We start from the raw sequence: 19287 nt of genomic DNA, 5'->3' as shown, positions 1-19287 counted from the left end.
CAAAGGAACCTACTACTTGATTAATGCGGTGTGAGATCACCCTAAACAATAATGCCTATACTACATCCCAGATTACTTTAACATGTCCACAACAGGCAGGGCACAGATGCAATGCAGAATGATTATACAGTGAAATTTTGAGGTGTTCTGCAAAGGTTGTCTGCCTTCCTATTCAGCCCTATTAATGCATATTCAAATCCCTTAGGAGTGACAGATTTGCAAGTTTTCAATTTGCGCCCAGCCCCTTTTCCCTGGGAAGTACACTCACAGCACTGAGACAACTGATCTGTGAATATTTCCAGAAGGAAAGGATGCATTTCCAGCCAGAGAAAAGGATGAAGACTAAGGCAAAGTTTTGCCATTCAGACTTACAAGTCATTCAGTTGTGCACAGAGATGCTACCAGCTTCCAGGTGAAGAACACATTGGGTCTGGGCTAGCAACAAAAGAGCCGAAGAGGACTTTCCTAGGCTGGTCTTACAGGCATCATGCTGTGAACAACATTTCCCCAGCTGGACACCAACAAGCCCAATAATCTGTGGATGGCAGTCTATGCCCATGTTTACACACCAGTGTACATTTTAAAGACATTTACAAGGGAAAGGCTAGAAGGATGAACCAATAGCCAAGCCATCTGCCATGGGATGTACAGGGAAGATGGGGCAGAAGACAGCAAGAAAACATTCAGAAATGCAGAGAGAGCAGAGAATAAATATCTGCAATGTAAATAGCCAGGACCTTTCTTTCAACCACCTCAGTGGCACTTCACTCTCCTGAGATCTGCTGGAGGAGTGAGATGCCTCCTGGTCGTGCTTATCCCCACAGCCACCTGCAGAGCAGCTCCACTTCTCACCACTGCTCCTGATGGTGCCACGGCCTGTGTGCTGCCTGGCAACTAGTCCCCTTTTGCCTCTCCAGCCATCTTGATCTCCTCTTTGCTCTTCCACTACTTTTGCTATGAGACCACGTGGCTGGTCTGATTTTTGCCTATTTTGTTTCCCTCTTCCTCGCCAGGAAGACCCTCAGCTGTTGTTCTGCCCTTCTCACAGCCTACTCTCCTACTACAGAGACCTCTCCCATAGCGTTGTTCCCTGTCCCTGGCATGTCTTCTGGCATACCACAGTCCATGCGCATCAGGGTTCATGCATAGCTGACCTATTTGTATTTCCACATCAAAGCTGCTATATTTGTTTGTGTCTCCTCCTAAGTATTTTTTGCAGCATAGGGATTATTGTCCGTTCCTTCAGCTATACATTTTTCCAGTATGGAGCTGAGTATTATGTAAACGTAGGTATGTCTGCCATGCATATGATGCTCTCAAGTTACTTTTTCTTTTTTACCTGAACTTAGCAATAAAAAAGTCATGCAGCAATCAGGTGATAAAAATCCAGTACAAACTGTATCTTGCAGTACTCTGGCATCTGTGCCAGACATGCGCTTCCTCTCTGGTTGCTCAGCTGGGCAAGCCAAAAGCTGAGGGACTCACTTTACGTAAATGGTGAGCCTTTTTAGCTGCTTTTACCACAGTATGTCTAAAAGGCTTAATTATTCTGAGATCAAGTGTTTGCAAATGAACTGTAATTTTAGTCCAGGTAATTAAAAGGAGGGGCTGTGCTGACAACTGACTGATCGGGGTTCATTTTGAGCCAAAACCATTGGAATGACCTGCCAGATCCTATTTTCAGCAGAATGGAAGCTGGTTATGCAATTTGTGCTCTCTGGCACCTCCCCCTATTGAAAATTACTGTTGGTCTGAGGGTTTTATATTTAATAAGTCTCAGTAATTCCAGGTCTAAGATACTCAACTTCCAAGTAAAACTGCAGCTTGACATCCCTGCAAAATCTCCCTATAGCAGGCAAGTTGAACCAAGCACACCCAGCACAGCCACCCACTAGCAGTCATGACAATACTGTACTCTGTCTTTATTTACATTCATGTCATCTCCTTGTCTTCACAATTTTACTTTGCTCTGCGAACCTCTAGTAGGCTGAACCTGTGACTTTGTAGCTGAAACTGCGTAAAATATTCCTGGTCCACCTTCTTCAGTCTAATTTGTCTCATATTTTCTCAGAGATTGCTGGAGTAACAAATCTCACAGCCAGTTTAAATCAAGTTTCAAATTTTCCTTCCATTAACAATTCTTTTCCTCTACTTCTTCTGTGTGGGATGCCAACACCACCACCTGTACTATAGTATAGCTACTCCTACTTCTTTCTCATCTTAAGATGTAAGTTTGATCCAAATGCTTTCAATTCTTCCTTCTTGATTATTTTTTAAGACACAAATTCTTCATTTTATCTATATGGCCACAACTTCACATCTTCTAGAGACATCCCATCATGGCAACCCCTCATGGCTTTTTAGCAGAGACTAAACAATAAGCTTTTGAGAGGCATTTTTATTTTTTCCATCTCATTGTCCTCCTCATGTCCCTTGTCTTGTTTCTCTTGTCCAACAAGGTCAGGCTCAATCTTAGAGGTCCCTCCTCCTGTCATTATCTGCCTTGGCATCAGCTTCGCTGCAACAAGGTACACCTTGGAAATGTCTTATCTCTCTATTCCTCTCTTAAATGTCATTGTACTTTCTTACATATTGCTCTTGAAGATGTAATCTTAGTCCCTCAACAGACCTAAAATGAACATTCCTCTTTCCCCAGCTCTCCCCACCTTTCCTGTGATGCCCACCTGAGACATGAAACAACTCTTAATGATAGAGAAGTAACAGAAGAAAATGAATTGTGCATTTCCAAAAGACATAGACGATTCCTCCCAAAACTAAGTACTTTGGAGGTATTCCCTTGTATTGATTTATGTGGCAGGTTTTGGTAGTGGTGGGGCTGCAGGGCTGTCCTCCGGAAAGATGCCAGAAGCTGCCTGCATGTTGGACAGAGCCAGCTCCAGCTGGCTCCAAGGTGAACCAGTCGCTGGTCAAACCTGAGCCCATCAGCAAATCTGGTGGTGTTCCTCTGAAAACGTATTTAAGAAGGGGTAAAAACATTGCATAGCAGCTGTGAGAGAAGTGAGAATGTTGTGAGAGGGACAGCCCTGCAAGTGTTCTTGCTCCAAGGTCAGTGAAGAAGGAGGGGGAGGAGGTGCTCCAGGCACTGGAGCAGAGATTCCCCTGCAGCCTGTGGAGAAGACCATGGTGAAGCAGGTTCTCCTCCTGCAGCGCATGGAGACAACCACACCAGACTAGACATCCACTCTGCAGCCTGTGCAAAGCCAATGCTCCTGGAGCAGGCTCCTGGCAGGGGCTGTGACCTGTGAAGAAGATCCCATGCAGAAGTAGGTTTTCTGGCGTGAACTATGGACATGGGGACCCACACCAGAGCAGTCTGTTCCTGAAGGACTGAATGTCATGGAGAGGACTCACACTGGAGTGGTTCATGAAGGACTGTCACCCACAGGAGGGTCCCATGCTGGAGCAGGGGAAGAGTGTAGGGACGAAGGAGCAGCAGAGAGGAGCTGTTATGGACTGACTGCAGCCCCATTCCCTGCTCCCTGAGCACCGCTCAAGGAGGAGGTACAAGTTGGAAATGAAGGAGTGAAGTTTGGCTTGAGAAGGGAGGAAGGGGTAAAGGTGGGTGTTAGTTTTGCCTTTGTTTCTCACTATTCTATTTTTAATTGGTAATAAATTATTTTCCCCAAGCAGAGTCTATTTTGCCTGTGACAGTAAGCAGTAAGCAATCACCCTGTCTTTATCTTGACCCATGAGCTTTTTCATCCTATTTTCTTCCCCCTGTCCTGTTGAGGAGGGTGAGTGAGCAAGCAGCTTGGTGGGTACCTGGCAGCCAGACAAGGTCAACTCACTCCTCTCCCCTCCTGTCTTTAGGCACTGATTGCTTCGTTAGACTCTCAGCGTTCTGCTGAAGGGCTGTGAATTCCTGTGTGTTTGGACAGAGGGTTCTACTGGAACAGTAACAGTAAAAACTATCTGAAAACTTGTGCTAGTTAAAGTTCAGAGACAAAGCTTTGATTGCACAGATACAGCTGCTTGAAGCCACTTAGTCTGGCAAAGACATGAAAGGACAAACTTCAAGCATTCAGTCACAGTTTCTGTAATTAAAAATTTACAGGATTACTCAGACAAGTGACTTTTAACTAGAGACCATATGGTTATTCCTTATTTCTCTGTTGTCCACAGTAAGTATCTGTGATTGATTGATCTCATTCTTCACTGTGAGAGCAACACCCTGGATGAGGCTTGTTGCCACTGATACCACTTCATGCGTATGGCTGCTGTCCCGTTCTGTCTTCACCATTCCCTAGACTAAACAGCCAGGAAAAACTGAAATGTGCTGACATTTCCTACAAGCTACATCACTCCTCCTGCATGCGTGTGAAAGGGTTCCACCATCAAATGACTCCACCATTTGATGACATTATTTGCCCAAGGATATCTATTTCTGGGCAGTGGCCAGAAACCCCTTCAGCTATCAATACATCTCTAGGAAATAGGTTCAAGTGACCTTCACGTGAACTCCATGCTCCCAACTTGTACGCCTTTGAAGTTTCCAGTTTATCTAGTTTCCAGAATTTTTAGCCTCACTGCGCATGAGTCAGCGTGCAACTGCTCACTGCCAACTGGAACGTGTGTCCTGAACTTGGATAAACAGACAGATAAAGACAAAATTATGTAGTATCTGTCCATCTGACTAGAGGGGGAAAGGGAGTTCTGCCACTTGCTTATTTATTATGTGAGCTACAGTATGATTACCAGTGTGAAACATGACCCCTTTTTGGCCAGTTGCCCCCCAAACTGTGACTGCTACTGGCAATGGAAAGAGCAATGGAAAGATCTCTGAGAATGTAAGATCTTTTACCAAATGGAGCTCTGCCAAGGCTCAGGTCACCCATCTCCCCATCACATCACATCACGTCAAAACAGACTCCAAACCCTGAGCTCCAAAGTGTAGCTGAGTCAAACCAAGAAGCCCACATGCTCCCCTAATGCATCTGTTCCATCCACATGCCATTCAAATGTTTCATGAACATATCATTTTCCAGAACTTTTTATAAGTTTTCCTGAAGCTAAAATACTGCATTTGAGCTACCTGCTATATGCAGCAAGGTAACTTTTGCTCACACAACATGGGAGAAACAAAACTGAGTTTCTCAGACTGACATTTGTACCTTAAAGCAGCAACTCATAGTAATCTTTGCCAGAGACAGTGAAATCTGAGAGGAACAAAAAAACCTGTGAAACACTTAAATTCGTCCAGCTTCCTTCTTTTCCATATCGTATTTACTTTGAGCAAACATCTGGCTGACCACTCTTGACCACACGTCTAATGGGAGGCAAACGGTAAGTTTTCCCATCTGAAATACTTACAGAAAAGAGTGATTACCTTTGGCATAAACACCAAAAAATTTAGTGATTTCACCCAGCTATCTTTCATCTGCTCTAGTATAACTATTATCATGCCACATCAGCACCTTCATGTTCTAAAAGCAACACTTGTTCCAGCAGAGAAAAGGAACAGTTTTGATACAAAAATCCATTTAACAAAATAAAAACAGCAGAATGAACAGTTTGAAGCAGTAACTAAATCTTAAAAACTCTGTTCGACAGTATTAAAAAAGAGAAAAATCCCTTGAGGATATGTTGCTTAGGTGTTGTTTACTTCTCTGCCTGTCAGGAACTTCAGTTTCAAATGCTTTGGACGCAATAGCTGATGATATTATGCAGTTAGGTTACAGAGCGTGTAGGTGTTAGGATCACTGTTGATTTGAAGGTTGAGTAATTAACAATATGTTCAAAACCCCTGAAGTCTGTAAGCCTGGAGTTACTCAGAGATACAGCATGACAAATCATGAACTCTATTAACATCCATGAAAGACAACGACGCATCTTGAGGGAGGGGCATTTTTCACAAGCAAGCTCAAAGGCAGGTCTTTGACCAGGACAAAATGGCCCTCAACTTCAACGACCCAGAATCAGAATTTCAAAGTCAGTGTTATTCGAGAAGCTAATCCTGTAGTGAAGTTGGATATTACATCTCTGCCTTTTTGCTCTTTAAAACTTCATCTTGACCTCTGGTCACTAAGCACAAAACCAGAGAACTGGGTTTGGAGCTCTAACTTAACTAGTGGAAATTCAAATGAATGATAATTAATAATAACACACTAAATAGCCATTTCTTCCCATAGAAAGTTCTTGCAACTTGCTAATAATGAAAATTTCAGTCAGTTTAACCTGATCTCTTAGGTATGTCTAGACTTCGCCAAATCCATGAAGTTCAGAAATACTTGAGCTAGTTCCAGTGCCAAAACCATTCTAGCTATAGAAGCAAGAAGCAATTTTTGAGCAAGGAATGATTTTCGGGGTAGATTAACTCTTTCAAATCTTAGTGTGAGACTAAATCCCAAAAGATCCTGGGCAACTCTGCAGCATCCTGCAGCATGCCAGCAAGACATATCCACAATGTTCCTGTGCTTTGGTGCTTGGGATATTTGCTTTGTGTCTTATCAGTAAGCTTTCACTCTTCAGTTACAGGAAACACTTTGTGAACTGAGTGAAACTAGGGTTTTTTCACCACACTCAGTTTTATAGATCACTAATCATAATCTGATACACTAGGAACCAGAAGTCTGGTCATTTCTGTTAGGCTTTTGTGCTGCTTTGTGTTCAGTAACTCATATTACCTTTGAAAAACTAGCTTTGAAAACCATACACAGTTTGCAGAAGCTGTTACCAAAAAAAGGTAGCTGACAGATATATAGTCCCTCAAACATACTCTCCAAATACCTCTGCATTTTCTGAACTTCCCTCAAGATTTTTATTGCCTGGTACATTTATAATCTAGAGACAAAATAAGAAGTTTTAAAAAGATGAGTAAATAAATCAGTGTCTTTTATTAGAATTCCAGATTATGATCTGTGCTCTTGCAGATGCGTGTGTTAGAAAGGAAACATTTTGTCCCTCCTAGCCCAACATCTCCTCCCACAGCTAACAAACATCAGCTTCACTTCATCTACTTTTGTAACTAAAATGCACACCTTGCCTCTACAGCATACGGACATCAAGGGCCCTTGCTAGTAAGAAGTTGTAGACTTTTATATATTTTAGAAAGTACTAATTTTTTCTGATGAAAAACAGATTAGTACTGGACATCCTAAACCTACCACCCAAAAACCATGACACGCAATCTCACAAAACCCTTTTGAAACTCAGGAAGAGAAATGCATGACTACAAAGAGAGACAGAAAGTGAAAGAAGAAAAACAATTATTAGTGTAATTTGTAAGAGAGTCATCGTGGAACTCCCCAGTCTAAGGAAATCCTGAATTTAAGACAGTGAACCTCTCAAAGCACTTTCAGCATTGACATTTTTACTACCACTAGGTTTCTTGGACAGTCGTTTTATACCATCGTTCATCACTGGAAAATATGGTCTGATGTGCAAGCAATAAAACATTGACCAAATCCTGTAAAATAAGAACTCATTTCAACACATGAGAACTTTTTTATGGTATTGTAAAAGGCCTGAGCAAATTTTAGTCCACTTCTGAACAGACTCGTTATTTATCCAAAAGGGTGCCCTCTGCCTGAGCGCTGGACCACACTGTGAAGGGTTCTCCTTTCAGAGGAGGTCCTCACAGTGCTCCTCCCATGGTCTTTTCAGTGTCTTCATCCCTCGGCTGCCTCATTCCTCTTCTGTAAGGTGCAGAGTCGCAGGGCTGCAACCTTATGTTTTGCTCTGTTTCATATGCTTCTTTGCTAAAAAGCAGGCAGTAAGGGGTTAAGATGAAAGCACCAAGCTGCTGCCTCCCCGCTGAAGGATTGATTTGATCATTCTTCAGGGATTCCCTTTCGTATGAGTCACTGCTCAGACTGACTCCCCACGCAAGGAGGCCAGGATAATGCCATTCCTCCAGAGACTACACAGCTGAGGGCTAGCCCTGAAGATGGAGAGCTTGGGACTTGTGCTTGGAAAAACATTCAGCCGAGCACAATGCACTCAGCAGACTTAAAGAAATTATTCAGACAGGAGGGAGAGGGGGGGAAAAACAAAAAAAAAGGTGTTCTCAAACTCTCTGCATTAACCAATTAACTATGCAGACTAGCATGAATTAGATGAGCTTCTGGAGACTCCCACCCAGTTTGGGGACTCTGCCTGAGTGAGGACTGAAGACATGAGCTCATTCAGTATAATATTGAAATTTTATATAAAAGATATGTTCTGAGTGCAGTGATTCCTATGATCTATTACTTTGTAATAGCTGTGTTTGGCTGCTACCCACTAGGAACGTGATTAACATTTCGAAATCAAAAACAAAAGCAGCAAAACTAATGAATGTCTCCAGCTAATCACAAAAGTTCATAACCAGCTTTCTAAGAGAAAGAGAAACTATGCTGGTGTTGCCCCTCTTGACCTACTTTAATAGATGTGCAAGAGCTGAAAGAAAAAGAAACACTGTGCTGATTTACAAAAGTGAAGGCTGCTAATGCTTGCTCATTTGACATTAAATACCCTGCTCAAAAATGGAGCTGGAGCAGTCTGCTACTAAGACAGCGATGCATCATGCTCGGTTGTTTTCAATGCATTGAGCTGTGTCTGCCAGTGTAGCACATAACTCATCACAGAAGCCCTAGAAATTGCTCAACCTGGATCAGCCAGCAACTTAGCTTTTTGTGTGCCATTCCTAGTGACACAACTGCAGCTCCTGCAGACGCTGAACACTCTCGACTGTAAAGGCTCAGCTCCTGCAGTGTACCTCCATGAGTCAGTATTGCCCGGCAACTGCAACAAATCTACCGTGAGACTACTAAAACCAGGCAGGACAGTTTCAAATCAGATCTTTCAATATTGGCTTAATGATTTTGATTACTCTTTAATGATAGAAGCTCACTGACTGACTTCTGGTCCATCCTGCCGACCCATATACCCAAGAGTTTCCCAGGGTGACAGGCAAGGCCTTTCAACCACTTTCTTCCTCATCACTACACTCAGTGTGTGCAGCAGTACACTCTAACTCTCACAATGTTAAGAAAATGTCACATATTAATTATTTTCTATCTTTATGCTGTCTTTGTGCAGCTTCGAATTACTTTTGTTCAAGGGAGGTACCCGTCTGGTTAAGAAGTACAAGGCTGGCCTCATTTTGCTTTCTTGTAATTTAAGACTATACAGTGAACATTGTGCTTTTGGTGTAGTTAATGCTAAGGGAGACACTGTTCAAATCCACACTGTGGTACCTGCTGGTGGGTGAGTAGCATCACCATCATAATCCTGTGGGATGCAATACTTCAAAATTTGTCCAACTCAACAAAGGAAGAGGAGAGAAAGTATGTATCAGGGAAAGCACCCCTTAACATGGTTTCCTTCCTGTAATACAACAGATCGAGGACTTTGCTCCTGATATGTCACACTAACCCACTTCTGTGCAGCAAAGGAAGTTTAAATATAAAGTAGACAGTCACATTTTTCCCTCCCCTCATGCCATGCAGAGTTCAGATTATTTTAATTGCAATGCCATCTTCTTTCCTTTTTTTTTTTTTTTAACTTTATAAGAAACAAAAATAGCATTCTGCTGATCTCACGGCCACAGCCCAACCATGTGGTACTTGGGGCTCACAGGAATGGTGCTGACTGGCTCTTGCTGAGGAGCCGGGGCATTACCTCTGCCCCATGTGCGTTTTTGGTGACTGAAACCTCACCAGCACAGAACTCTGCTTCAGGGAACTATTCTGCTCCTCCCCTGAGCCCACTGAGCTCAAAGACTCAGATGTCTTTGCCTCCATAACCTCCCCTGCTCACCCTGGCATCCTTTTCTGCTTCCTGTGCTGCTGGTGGGAGCCATCGGGAGGAGAATGGTGTGGGAACCTTGTGGACAGGGAGGGTTAAATGGGCTCAGTGTCAAAGCCAATGCTGACGGCCTGAGGAGCTCCCAAGACTGTTTAAAGTTCAGGGGGGTTTCAGCTGGCAGCTGAGGAATCCATGGCTTGTGCCAGCGCCACGGAAACCCTTTCCAAAACAAGACTCAAAACTACGCGTAACGATCTCGTTTCAGAGCCTGACTTCGACTCACAGCTCTGCTCCCACCACCTTTTCCCACAGGGGCATTCGCGTCTGTTATGCACTTTCACCCTATGACCCACTGCTCCCGCACACATCCCACCACTCCTGCAGACACCTCCTGCTCCAGCCCCAGCTCCTACCCCATGCTGCTTGCCCTGCTTCAGCCCGGCCTGGGACCCTTTCCTAGGAGAAACAGCCCCAACACCAATGCACTACAGAAGCAGCACCAGGTGAGGAGGTATCAGTTGTGTCCAGTCCTCCTCCAGCCCTCAAAGTAAGCCAGAAACATCCTTCAAAGGAATGCATGTGCATTGCAAACCCTCCTCAGCCAGCAGCTTGTAAATGCCACCAGTCTTGAATGCCACAGAAGGAAACACAGGTACACACACACACCCCACGACCAGCAGCACCGCTCCCTCTTCCACAAATTCAGCATGATGCACCATCTTGCAGGTTTTATGAGGAAATGCCACCAGAGGCTTTGAACTCCTTTCACAGATCCTACCAGGTACAACCATGGTTTGCTACAAAAACAAATGCCAAACATTGACTTTGAATGTCGCTATTGACTACCTGTAACTACACCTGCCATAGTGTGAAACCTCAGCATTAGGCACGGCTTAGATCGCTTTCACAGCTTTGCCCTGTGACATGGAAAACATATTACGTGCAGAAGAAAATGTCATTACCGTATTTATGCTTTCATCACTTGGCAGAGATTTTAAAACCAAGGAAAAAAGGCAGACAGGAATCTAGATTGAAAAGACATACCTGGTGCTTTCTCCACAAAGATGACTTTGGAATCTTGCAGAAAGTTATGGCCAGTCAGTATCATTTTTTTCCCTCCAATAACAGGAAAGCTGTCTGTACTTTGCTTCTCCACTAGAGGCAGTTCTTGGGCAGATCTCTGAGCTGGAGAGTTATAAAGAAGATTAAAAAAAAAAATAAAAAAGCAAACACAAACACACACACAAATAAGTAAATACTGCATTATTAAGTAACTTAATGCTTACCCTCACAAGATAACCTCAGTTTGATATAGAAACAAAGAAAGGTCAGAGGTTTGAAGGAAACACGGTTGGTTTTCAAGCGCCTTGGTCGTAAACAATAGGGTTATCAAACATAGCACTACAGATTAAAAAGGCTCACAAAGGTGTTTTAAAACTTAGCTTCATCTGTAATTTACCAAAAAGTGTATTTTTAATGAAATTCGTTTCTTTTAAATAATTTTCTCTTATCTACAACATATATGCCGTGTGTTTACAAGGCACACATGACAAGATGGACCATCCATGTCCAAAGTGTGTTCCAGTCACTATACACTGTATTGTCAATTCTGCAAACTGTCTTGTAGCAGCTGGAGCAGTCATGAGCGTCACAATCCAGCAGCAGCTCACAGTTTAGAGAGAGTATTTCCATCAGAACCTGAGTGCCAAAGCACACGTGGATCCATGCAAACAGGATCCGGTATTCTCATGGCATATATTTTATCCCCCCCAACTGGGACACAGAGTGAGCGTGGCTGTGCTTCAAGAGATGATGTGACATTTTATCCAGATTACATGGTTCCTCCTGGTGTCACATGCACTAAGAGATGCATGAAGTTTTTGGCATCAGCTTATTCCACATTCTGCACTGGAAATAACACTAGCCCTTATTTTTTCTCCTGTTTTCCGCTCCTTTCGGGAGGAATGTACCATGCTTTTGCTTGTTACACAACCCTCAGAACTGCAGTTCACTGATACAAATCCAATCGACTTCATATTTAGTGTCTTCCTGAGCTTGGCACTCTTGCAAAGACGAGTTCAGGATGTATTCAATTTGTGCCTTATCCTGCTATATAGCAACTGAAAAGCTCTCATCAACTTCAACAGGACCAGGATGAAACCATGACTCATCACACATTTTTGCTTTGCCTGTTAGCCTAGAACTTGCCCTTGAACAAGAAACAAAGGGGAAATTATTCATTTTATAGATATCCTGGACAGAAGACAGGCTTTCTGCCAGTCTACCTGCTACAGGTAAGAAGGCTCTACCATTCTTCATAAATAACTAGGCTTATATTAATGTTAAGTCCCTTTCCATTGTCAATGCTCATTTGTTTATTTAAATTAATTTCAGTGAAGGGGAGAAGCTATCACTGTTGGTCTAACAGCACTACCCTTTCCTATGACTTCTGCCTCTCTTGCAGACTCAGACTACTAGAGGGGCAGTGATGCTACCCCAAGCAAAAGGAAGGACTACTGTCACTGGTCTAAAAGTAAGTCACCAATGCCACTGCTTTTGCAAGAGGTAAGCAGGGATGCTCTTTCCTGCAGCCTCACTATTAATGACCCATGTCTCCAAGAAATCAAATAGTGACATGCGTCTCCAAGACATCAAATACTGACATGCTCGAGGACCTGCCAGACACGTTGTGTGGGACTCTAGCCTGGCAATGATGTGTGGACAAGTGAGGACACAACCCTCCAGCATGTGTGGAGATAGGGATGTTCAAGCCTTCCTTCCCATGCACTCTGCTCTCCCGCCCAGAGCTCAGTCCCAACATACATGCCAGATCTTAAGTTACTCCCCACCCTGCTGGCATCAGAAAGGTCCGCTTTATGTAATCCAACAAAACCTTAAAAAACTGTTTCAGTCCATCCAGCTGACCAAATTAACATTAGGAGTTAGACTGAAACTCAGTTTTCACCATTTATGCTGGAGCGTTAAAGCTGCACAAAGCAAACAGGTTTTATTTTGTGTGTGGGAGACTTATGAAGCAAGCATGATCTATGTGTCTTTGGAGGGTGCCCCAGTGTCTGATGAAAAGCAATCTGTTCATCAAAGAGACCCCAGTGTGGAAACCTTGTTTCTGGAGGTTTTCTGAAGCTGCAGGCAGCTTGTACCAGTGTGTCAGCTTTAGTATACTGCTAGCTCCTCATCAAAGGGGTTGGGGTTTCGTTTGCTGGTTTTTGCTTTATTATGGGGACACAGAGAATGAACAGGACATGATAGCTGTTTTCCAAAACTCCTACAGCAGTTGCCTACATGACAGGGAGTCACCAAAAACAAAGAAAAAAAAGAGCCTTGTCACTCCCAGGTCTACTATTAATTTAAGTGCACTCTACTTTTGTTTTAAGTAAGTGCATCATTTCCTATAGAAATCAATGCAAAAAGCTAAGCTTTTTGTTCTAAGACATAGGTATTTTCTCTTCAACATAATCCATGTGCTTTTGGAAGGCAAATTCAGGTTTACTGACCAGACAGGTAAAGCAAAATCAATGTATAGCATGCCAGTGGACAAAGACTGCATGGGGGGTGGCACAATACCAAGAACGAGAAGGATGTTTGTTGCTACTTACAGCACTCGATGGGGTTGGAGGCTACTTGCAAGGAGAGGGTCCTGCCATTGGCTTGTGGAATATGAACCCTGAAGACCAGCCGCACGCGCGTGTTCTTCCGACCAATGTCTGTCTCTCCCTTGCGCAGCTCGATGTCAGAGTTTCGGAGCTTTAATATCCCAGCACAGTCAATGCTATCCAAGAGGAAACACAGAGCAATTAATTTCACTTCAAGCAGACTTCAGGAAGATACGAACCTGCAGTATCTTCCCTCTCTTACGTACATTCTTTAAAAATCTGAGTCAGACATGACACAAGGACCAGGCTGAACACATCAGACTTTGTTAAGCCTAGATCTTGCATCCACAGGTATCTAAGCTGGGGTTATCTGTAGTAAAAGGTAGTGGCTGCTGTTAGGCACACAAATTTAGGATATTACTTCAGCTCGCAGAGGAAGAAAATCTAAAAGATCCTTCCTCCTGTAAGAATGGAGCCTACAGATTAACCAAAGCCCAAAGAAACAGCAAGACTAGAAAGTTGATGGGATGAGATGGAGCCACACAAAGTGTTACTAACCTAAAACACAGGCTTACTTATAATTTCACTTGTTACAGCTAATTTGGAGAAAAATCTGACATGATTTTTATTCTAGGGCAAAGTCCTGAAAATGCTTATTAATGAGCACAGCTCCTTCTGCGGTCAGTTCTACTGTCAATTTGTTTGTATTTGAATAAGTTGGAAATACTCCCAAGCTGAGTGACGAGCTGAAGCTCTGCTTGAAAAAAACCCTAAACTTAGAGTCCTCCCTCCACATTAGGGGAAAAACATGCTTTTCATCAGCTAGAACTATTACTATTTCTGACCTCTCCTTTCTTTTAACTATGGTTTTCTCCTGGGTGAGTTTACAAGTCAGGATTTTTGTCAACGCAAATTTCAATAGAGGAAGTTCCCAGAACAAAGATACATAAACATACACACTCAAAAACCCACTGCAAAAATACCTCTGCTTTGGCCGCGACTACAAAGCCTACATGGCAATTTCTTCTTGGTACTGGTCTCTGGCATGCATTTTATTACACTGAATATGCATAGTTTAATTTTATTTTGCATTCAAAGAGTTTAATTCCCCCTCCAGACCTTTGAAGCACTGTTCTGAAGCAAACTGCAAACAAGAACTATGGCAGCACGGTTTTGATCTGTATTTTTTCTGAAGTATGGATTTCAGAATAACAAAAAGGCCCTTGCTGATACGATCAAAGAAACTAATGAAAGTATTAAAGCTTCTCAAAAAAACATACTAGCAGGTGAAGCTGTAAGAATTATGAAATACTGGTACCCATGTCAAAATTCTATGCAAGGATCCATAACATACGGAATAGACAGTGTGCTTCTCAATGCTGTCTCTCCCATAGCAACACTTGTAAAATAAAAAAAATACTTAATGACAACTAGTTCAGAGCCAGTAAAGTTCAGAAGAGAAGGAGCATTTAAATTCAGGCTTGTAAAGTCATGGACATTAAAATCTAAAGTCAATGGGAGTAGCTAAATGTACAAAGGTTTAAATGTGCAGACGAGCTTCAGTGTTTCACTGAATCAAGGCCTGAATACACAAAGCATGCGTGAGAAAAGTCCTTGGCTCCAAATTTCAATTCATTGTTAGTGCTACACGAGGTTTTAGACTACTGACGTGTAAGGCTTATATATGCCAAAGCATTGTTTGTGGTTCTTGAGAGAGCTCTACTACGATCTGGCACGCATATCACAAAAATATTCAGCTTGGCTCCCAAACTGTGTAACTACCTTTATTCTAGGGAGAAAAATGATTGAACCAGTAATAAAGTTCCTAGATGGCCAAAAATGTGATTCAAACTGGATAAATAAAAAGGACAAATAAATATTGCGTGGGTACAAATTAGTGAAATTTCAATAACCTCAATAGAGTTGTGCCAGCTTACAATAACAACAAATGAGGCCAATAATTCTGCAGGCTTGTCATGACTTTTAACACAATGCACTGACAAGAGGTCCTCTGGTCTTGAGTGATCACCCTAAGCCCAGCTGGCAATGCAGCTAAACACAGCTCTTCCGTTTACATGAGGCGCTCCAGGGCATGTCGTACATGACACTGCAAACCAGCTTCTAATAACCACTATGTGTGGAAGGACTTCAGGTGTCTGACACCATTTTTCACTTCGTTAAGGTGTGGAAAACTGTATGAATAACAAGGAGTGAAATTGTGATTTTAGCAAGCTCCCTGGGATTTTCCTGTGGTATTCGGTTTCGTGGGGCCAGAATTTCTTGCTTGCCTTCTGTCTATCTGCCTACTTATCTTTCTATCTCCCTATATATGCACACAAAGGTGAATGTATCTATATATAAGTATGAATACATTCCCATTTATACATGCACTGAGAGTCATACATGCATTCAAGCACATGCAAATTCCTCCCAAGGTGGACACCTCAGATAAGCATTAGGATCATTTCAGTGAGGGGGAAGACAACTCAGATAAGGGCTGTGAGCATCTGAACAAAGCAGGCAGAAAGGATGGGATTAAACAATGTGGAGGGTTTCATGTATGTCATATACACAGAGGGATATTTGAACCTTTATACACAATCCTATAATGAAAAATACCTGTGTGTAATGGATCTACAGGACCCTTACTATCATTCAGACTCCTACTAATTCAGAGATCCTAAGACATCCCTGCCTGTTTTTCTGCATAGGACTAAACTTACCCCAGTTTAATAACTTCAGTCCATAAAATGAATCACCTTTACTCGTCTTCTTAGTTCTAGAAACTTTGCTTCTAAACAGATGTAATGAAAAATACTGCTGATTTTTATTACGTAAGAAATAAGAGGGGATTTATTAGTCTAAACAAATACTCTAGGGTATTTGGAAATGCTCTCTAAGAGTTTCCTCTGACATCCAAAGATAAATTTTAATAGGCCCTGTTCCTTGTGCTAGTGCGCATAGGAGCAAGAGGTGTCATATTTAGAAACCAAATGCAGGAGCTGAGGTAGAAGATATTTACAGCTTGGTAACTGAGATACTTATTTTAAATGGCAAATAGGCACATTGGCTGAAACTTTAGAATGAAAGCAATCAGTTGTCATAAATATTTGTGAACTTCTTTTAGTTGTTAAGCTGATTAGGGGCAATTTGTCCTGGCAAAGTTGTGAAAACCTACTATTAATGAAAGAACTTTAAAAAATAAATAAAAAATTATAGGAAAAGGAAAACTGTGTACAAAAAACCTCAAAACAACACAGAAGAAGTCAAGTGAGGCGACCAAGAGAAAACTGCTAGGAGTCAGATACGGTGCCTGGGTCTTACATTGCTCTCATGTTGTTCTCTGGAAGAAGAGGAATTTCCAGGACTTTGGTGTTGGAAAGTATTGTTTCGTGGCTGGTGGTGGAAACGGTCTTCCCGGTGATTCGATGAACCTGGTAGAAAGCATGGGGTCGCAGCAGGCGGTCGTCTGCAGTCCCAATGAACAGCTGTAGCGTGAGCGGCTCGCTCTCTAAGTAACCATGTAGCTGGCAAGAGAACAGAAAACGCCCACTGAGCACCATGCACATAAACTGCTAGGAATCAATTAAATTTTTATAAGCAGGAGAGCCTAATTCAAGGAGAGAACTTGTGACAGGTGCTATGTGTTAAGTTCCCCCCTCCCATTTTTCCTGTAATGTAATATTGGTACAATAAAAAGGCGCACTCAGAAAATGTCTCATTATCCTAAAGGACCTGAGGCATTTTAGATGGGGTGAGCTTGTGAGCATTCCTGCCACATCCACAGAACACTCCGCATAAATTCTGCTGTGGTGTTCAGCACAAAAACCACAATGAACTCTATGTTCCCTCCCGGTACCAAGGGTCGCAAAACCAACGGAGTTTGCAAGTGGAAAGGACACACAGCTCATCCACCCCCGAGCTTCCTGGGTCATCCCTCATGTAGCACCAGGCTGCTGCTCATGACACGTCCCCTCATTAACTGATTTTTATGCTGGTAAATACCTCCTGGGACAGTGTAGAGACAGATCACATATACACAACTAGTAGCTCACCATGTGTGTCAAATTCTTGTTATAGTCGCACAAAAATCTCATTGAAGCTACTGGGCCTGACTTGAACCTCATCCATGTTACAGTGACCGTGCTGATGACAACAAGAGTTATTTCTGCCACAGGCTGGGGATGGAGCAGTAGCAGAGTCTGACCTCATCCCCACGATCTTCTGAAGAAGCTGCTCTGGGTTCACGCTGCTGCAAAGGAGACCACGGGTGGAGTTGTCTGGGGACAGCTCCAACCTCTGCTTAACGCTGCTGTCTGACGCTGGGAAATGAGTCTCACGGAAACAGTTATCTTGCAATAGTTAGCTACAAAGCCTCATCTCAAGGGAAGGGAAGGGAGGATGCAGCAGCTACAGGAGAGGGGAGCACAGGAACAGTGTCTGTCCCAGCAGATGCACCATCATATAGCAAACCTGCTCACTGTGTTGCAGGCTTAGTTTGTGAATAGTTCACATGGATTTGGGCATGAGTTAACCACTATCGCTGCACCATCACTAAATCTGATAGATCAAAATTAGACCACTGACCATAATTTGATGAGGAGCAACATTTTTGATTTATGGTGCATGCAAGTTCAAAGCTAAATAAAGCTGAAAGCAAGTGGTGAAACCCATATCATATGCTGTTGGCATTTGCGTTTTGCTTGCTTTCACTCTCCTTAAATCTTATAAAGTAATTTGTGGCTTCATAGTAACTTAAGAACTATCTGTCCAGGGTGTTCTACCATCTGACATCAAAAAAAATCTCAAGTCACTTTTGCTCCTTGAGCACTGCAAGATTCTGGTGAGTGCAAACACAGGCACGAAGCCTTCCCACTGCTATCAAACATGCTGATGGCAACAGGAATGCCTAAAGGCAATGTTTCAGGTACCACAGTGACCAATGAATGAGCAAGGAAGGATGTAGACACATCTTCCATCACTAATTGGGCACACGGCAGATTTTTCACCCCACACCTTGGTCAGAACAGCAGGGAGAAAAACAGAAGTGATTTAATTTGTTTGATTTGGTGTAGCAAGTTTTACGTCCTTACGTAGAGCACATGGATGCTGGCAGGATGCAGGGACAGAAAGAGGAGGCTCATTTCCAGCACTACAGCATTTTATCAGCTCTGCATTGCTGAGCTACCACACGAAGGCAGCTCAGAGCCCGGGGGTTGTGATATGATATGGGGGGTGGGGTGTGTGTGTTCCAAATCAGCATTGTCAAATTTGAAACACATTAGAGGCAATTTGAAAATCTGCAGTATTGGCAAAACAGTGGGGAGAGAAAAGCAGAGCCAAGCGTGCACGCTGCCTTCAGCAGGGTGCTGTGGGCTGCACGCCTCAGTTCAGCCCCACGCAGAACAGCTGCCTCCTATGACCCTTGGCACCAACATCAGCGCTACGCTGCAAAAAGAGGGTTTTCTGGTTTTAACCCCCATAGGGTGATCACAGCCGGTGGGTGATCACAGGCGCACTCCTGGCACAGCCAGCAGCACAGGGAAGCCACTGTCCTACTCGTCACCACCCTGTCCCCCCACCCTCGCAGCCCTGGGGGTTGGCGAAGTGACCTGGATTCAGCCTGGGCTGATCTCAGTCCGCCTTGGCATCTCCATACCCTCAATGGCAAAGCTGAGGTGATGGAGAAGACACAAGGTATCGTGGGGTATTTTTGATCGAGGGCGGCATGCAGGTTTGCAGGGGGGAAAAGTAAGACAGTGTGACACACCAGACGATTAAATTTCTATGTATTAACAGCGGTCACTTCTCCAACTTGTCATGGACGGTGCTTTTTATGGAGAGTGTAAAATTAAAAAAAACACATATTGAATTACAAGGCTGCTTAAAAAGTAAAAATAGACTAGCGAGTAACTCAAACCCCAAT

The 19287-nt window shown here is 43.1% G+C and overlaps 1 protein-coding gene across 3 annotated transcripts in view; it reads right to left on the bottom strand.

The window, feature by feature from the left end:
- NFATC1 (nuclear factor of activated T cells 1) overlaps positions 1–19287 on the bottom strand; it is a 116898-nt gene that overhangs the window by 53608 nt on the left and 44003 nt on the right. For all 3 annotated transcript variants that reach the window (XM_030505222.1, XM_030505225.1, XM_030505231.1), the window contains exons 4-6: positions 16686–16888; positions 13365–13537; positions 10792–10932 (exon numbers count right to left, since the gene is read on the bottom strand). In XM_030505222.1, the coding sequence (XP_030361082.1) occupies positions 10792–10932; positions 13365–13537; positions 16686–16888 (517 nt within the window). The remainder of the gene's footprint in view (positions 1–10791; positions 10933–13364; positions 13538–16685; positions 16889–19287) is intronic.

This window comes from Strigops habroptila, chromosome 1, assembly GCF_004027225.2.
Source record: "Strigops habroptila isolate Jane chromosome 1, bStrHab1.2.pri, whole genome shotgun sequence".
Lineage (NCBI taxonomy): Eukaryota > Metazoa > Chordata > Aves > Psittaciformes > Psittacidae > Strigops > Strigops habroptila.
This window is presented reverse-complemented; position numbering and strand designations above follow the sequence as displayed.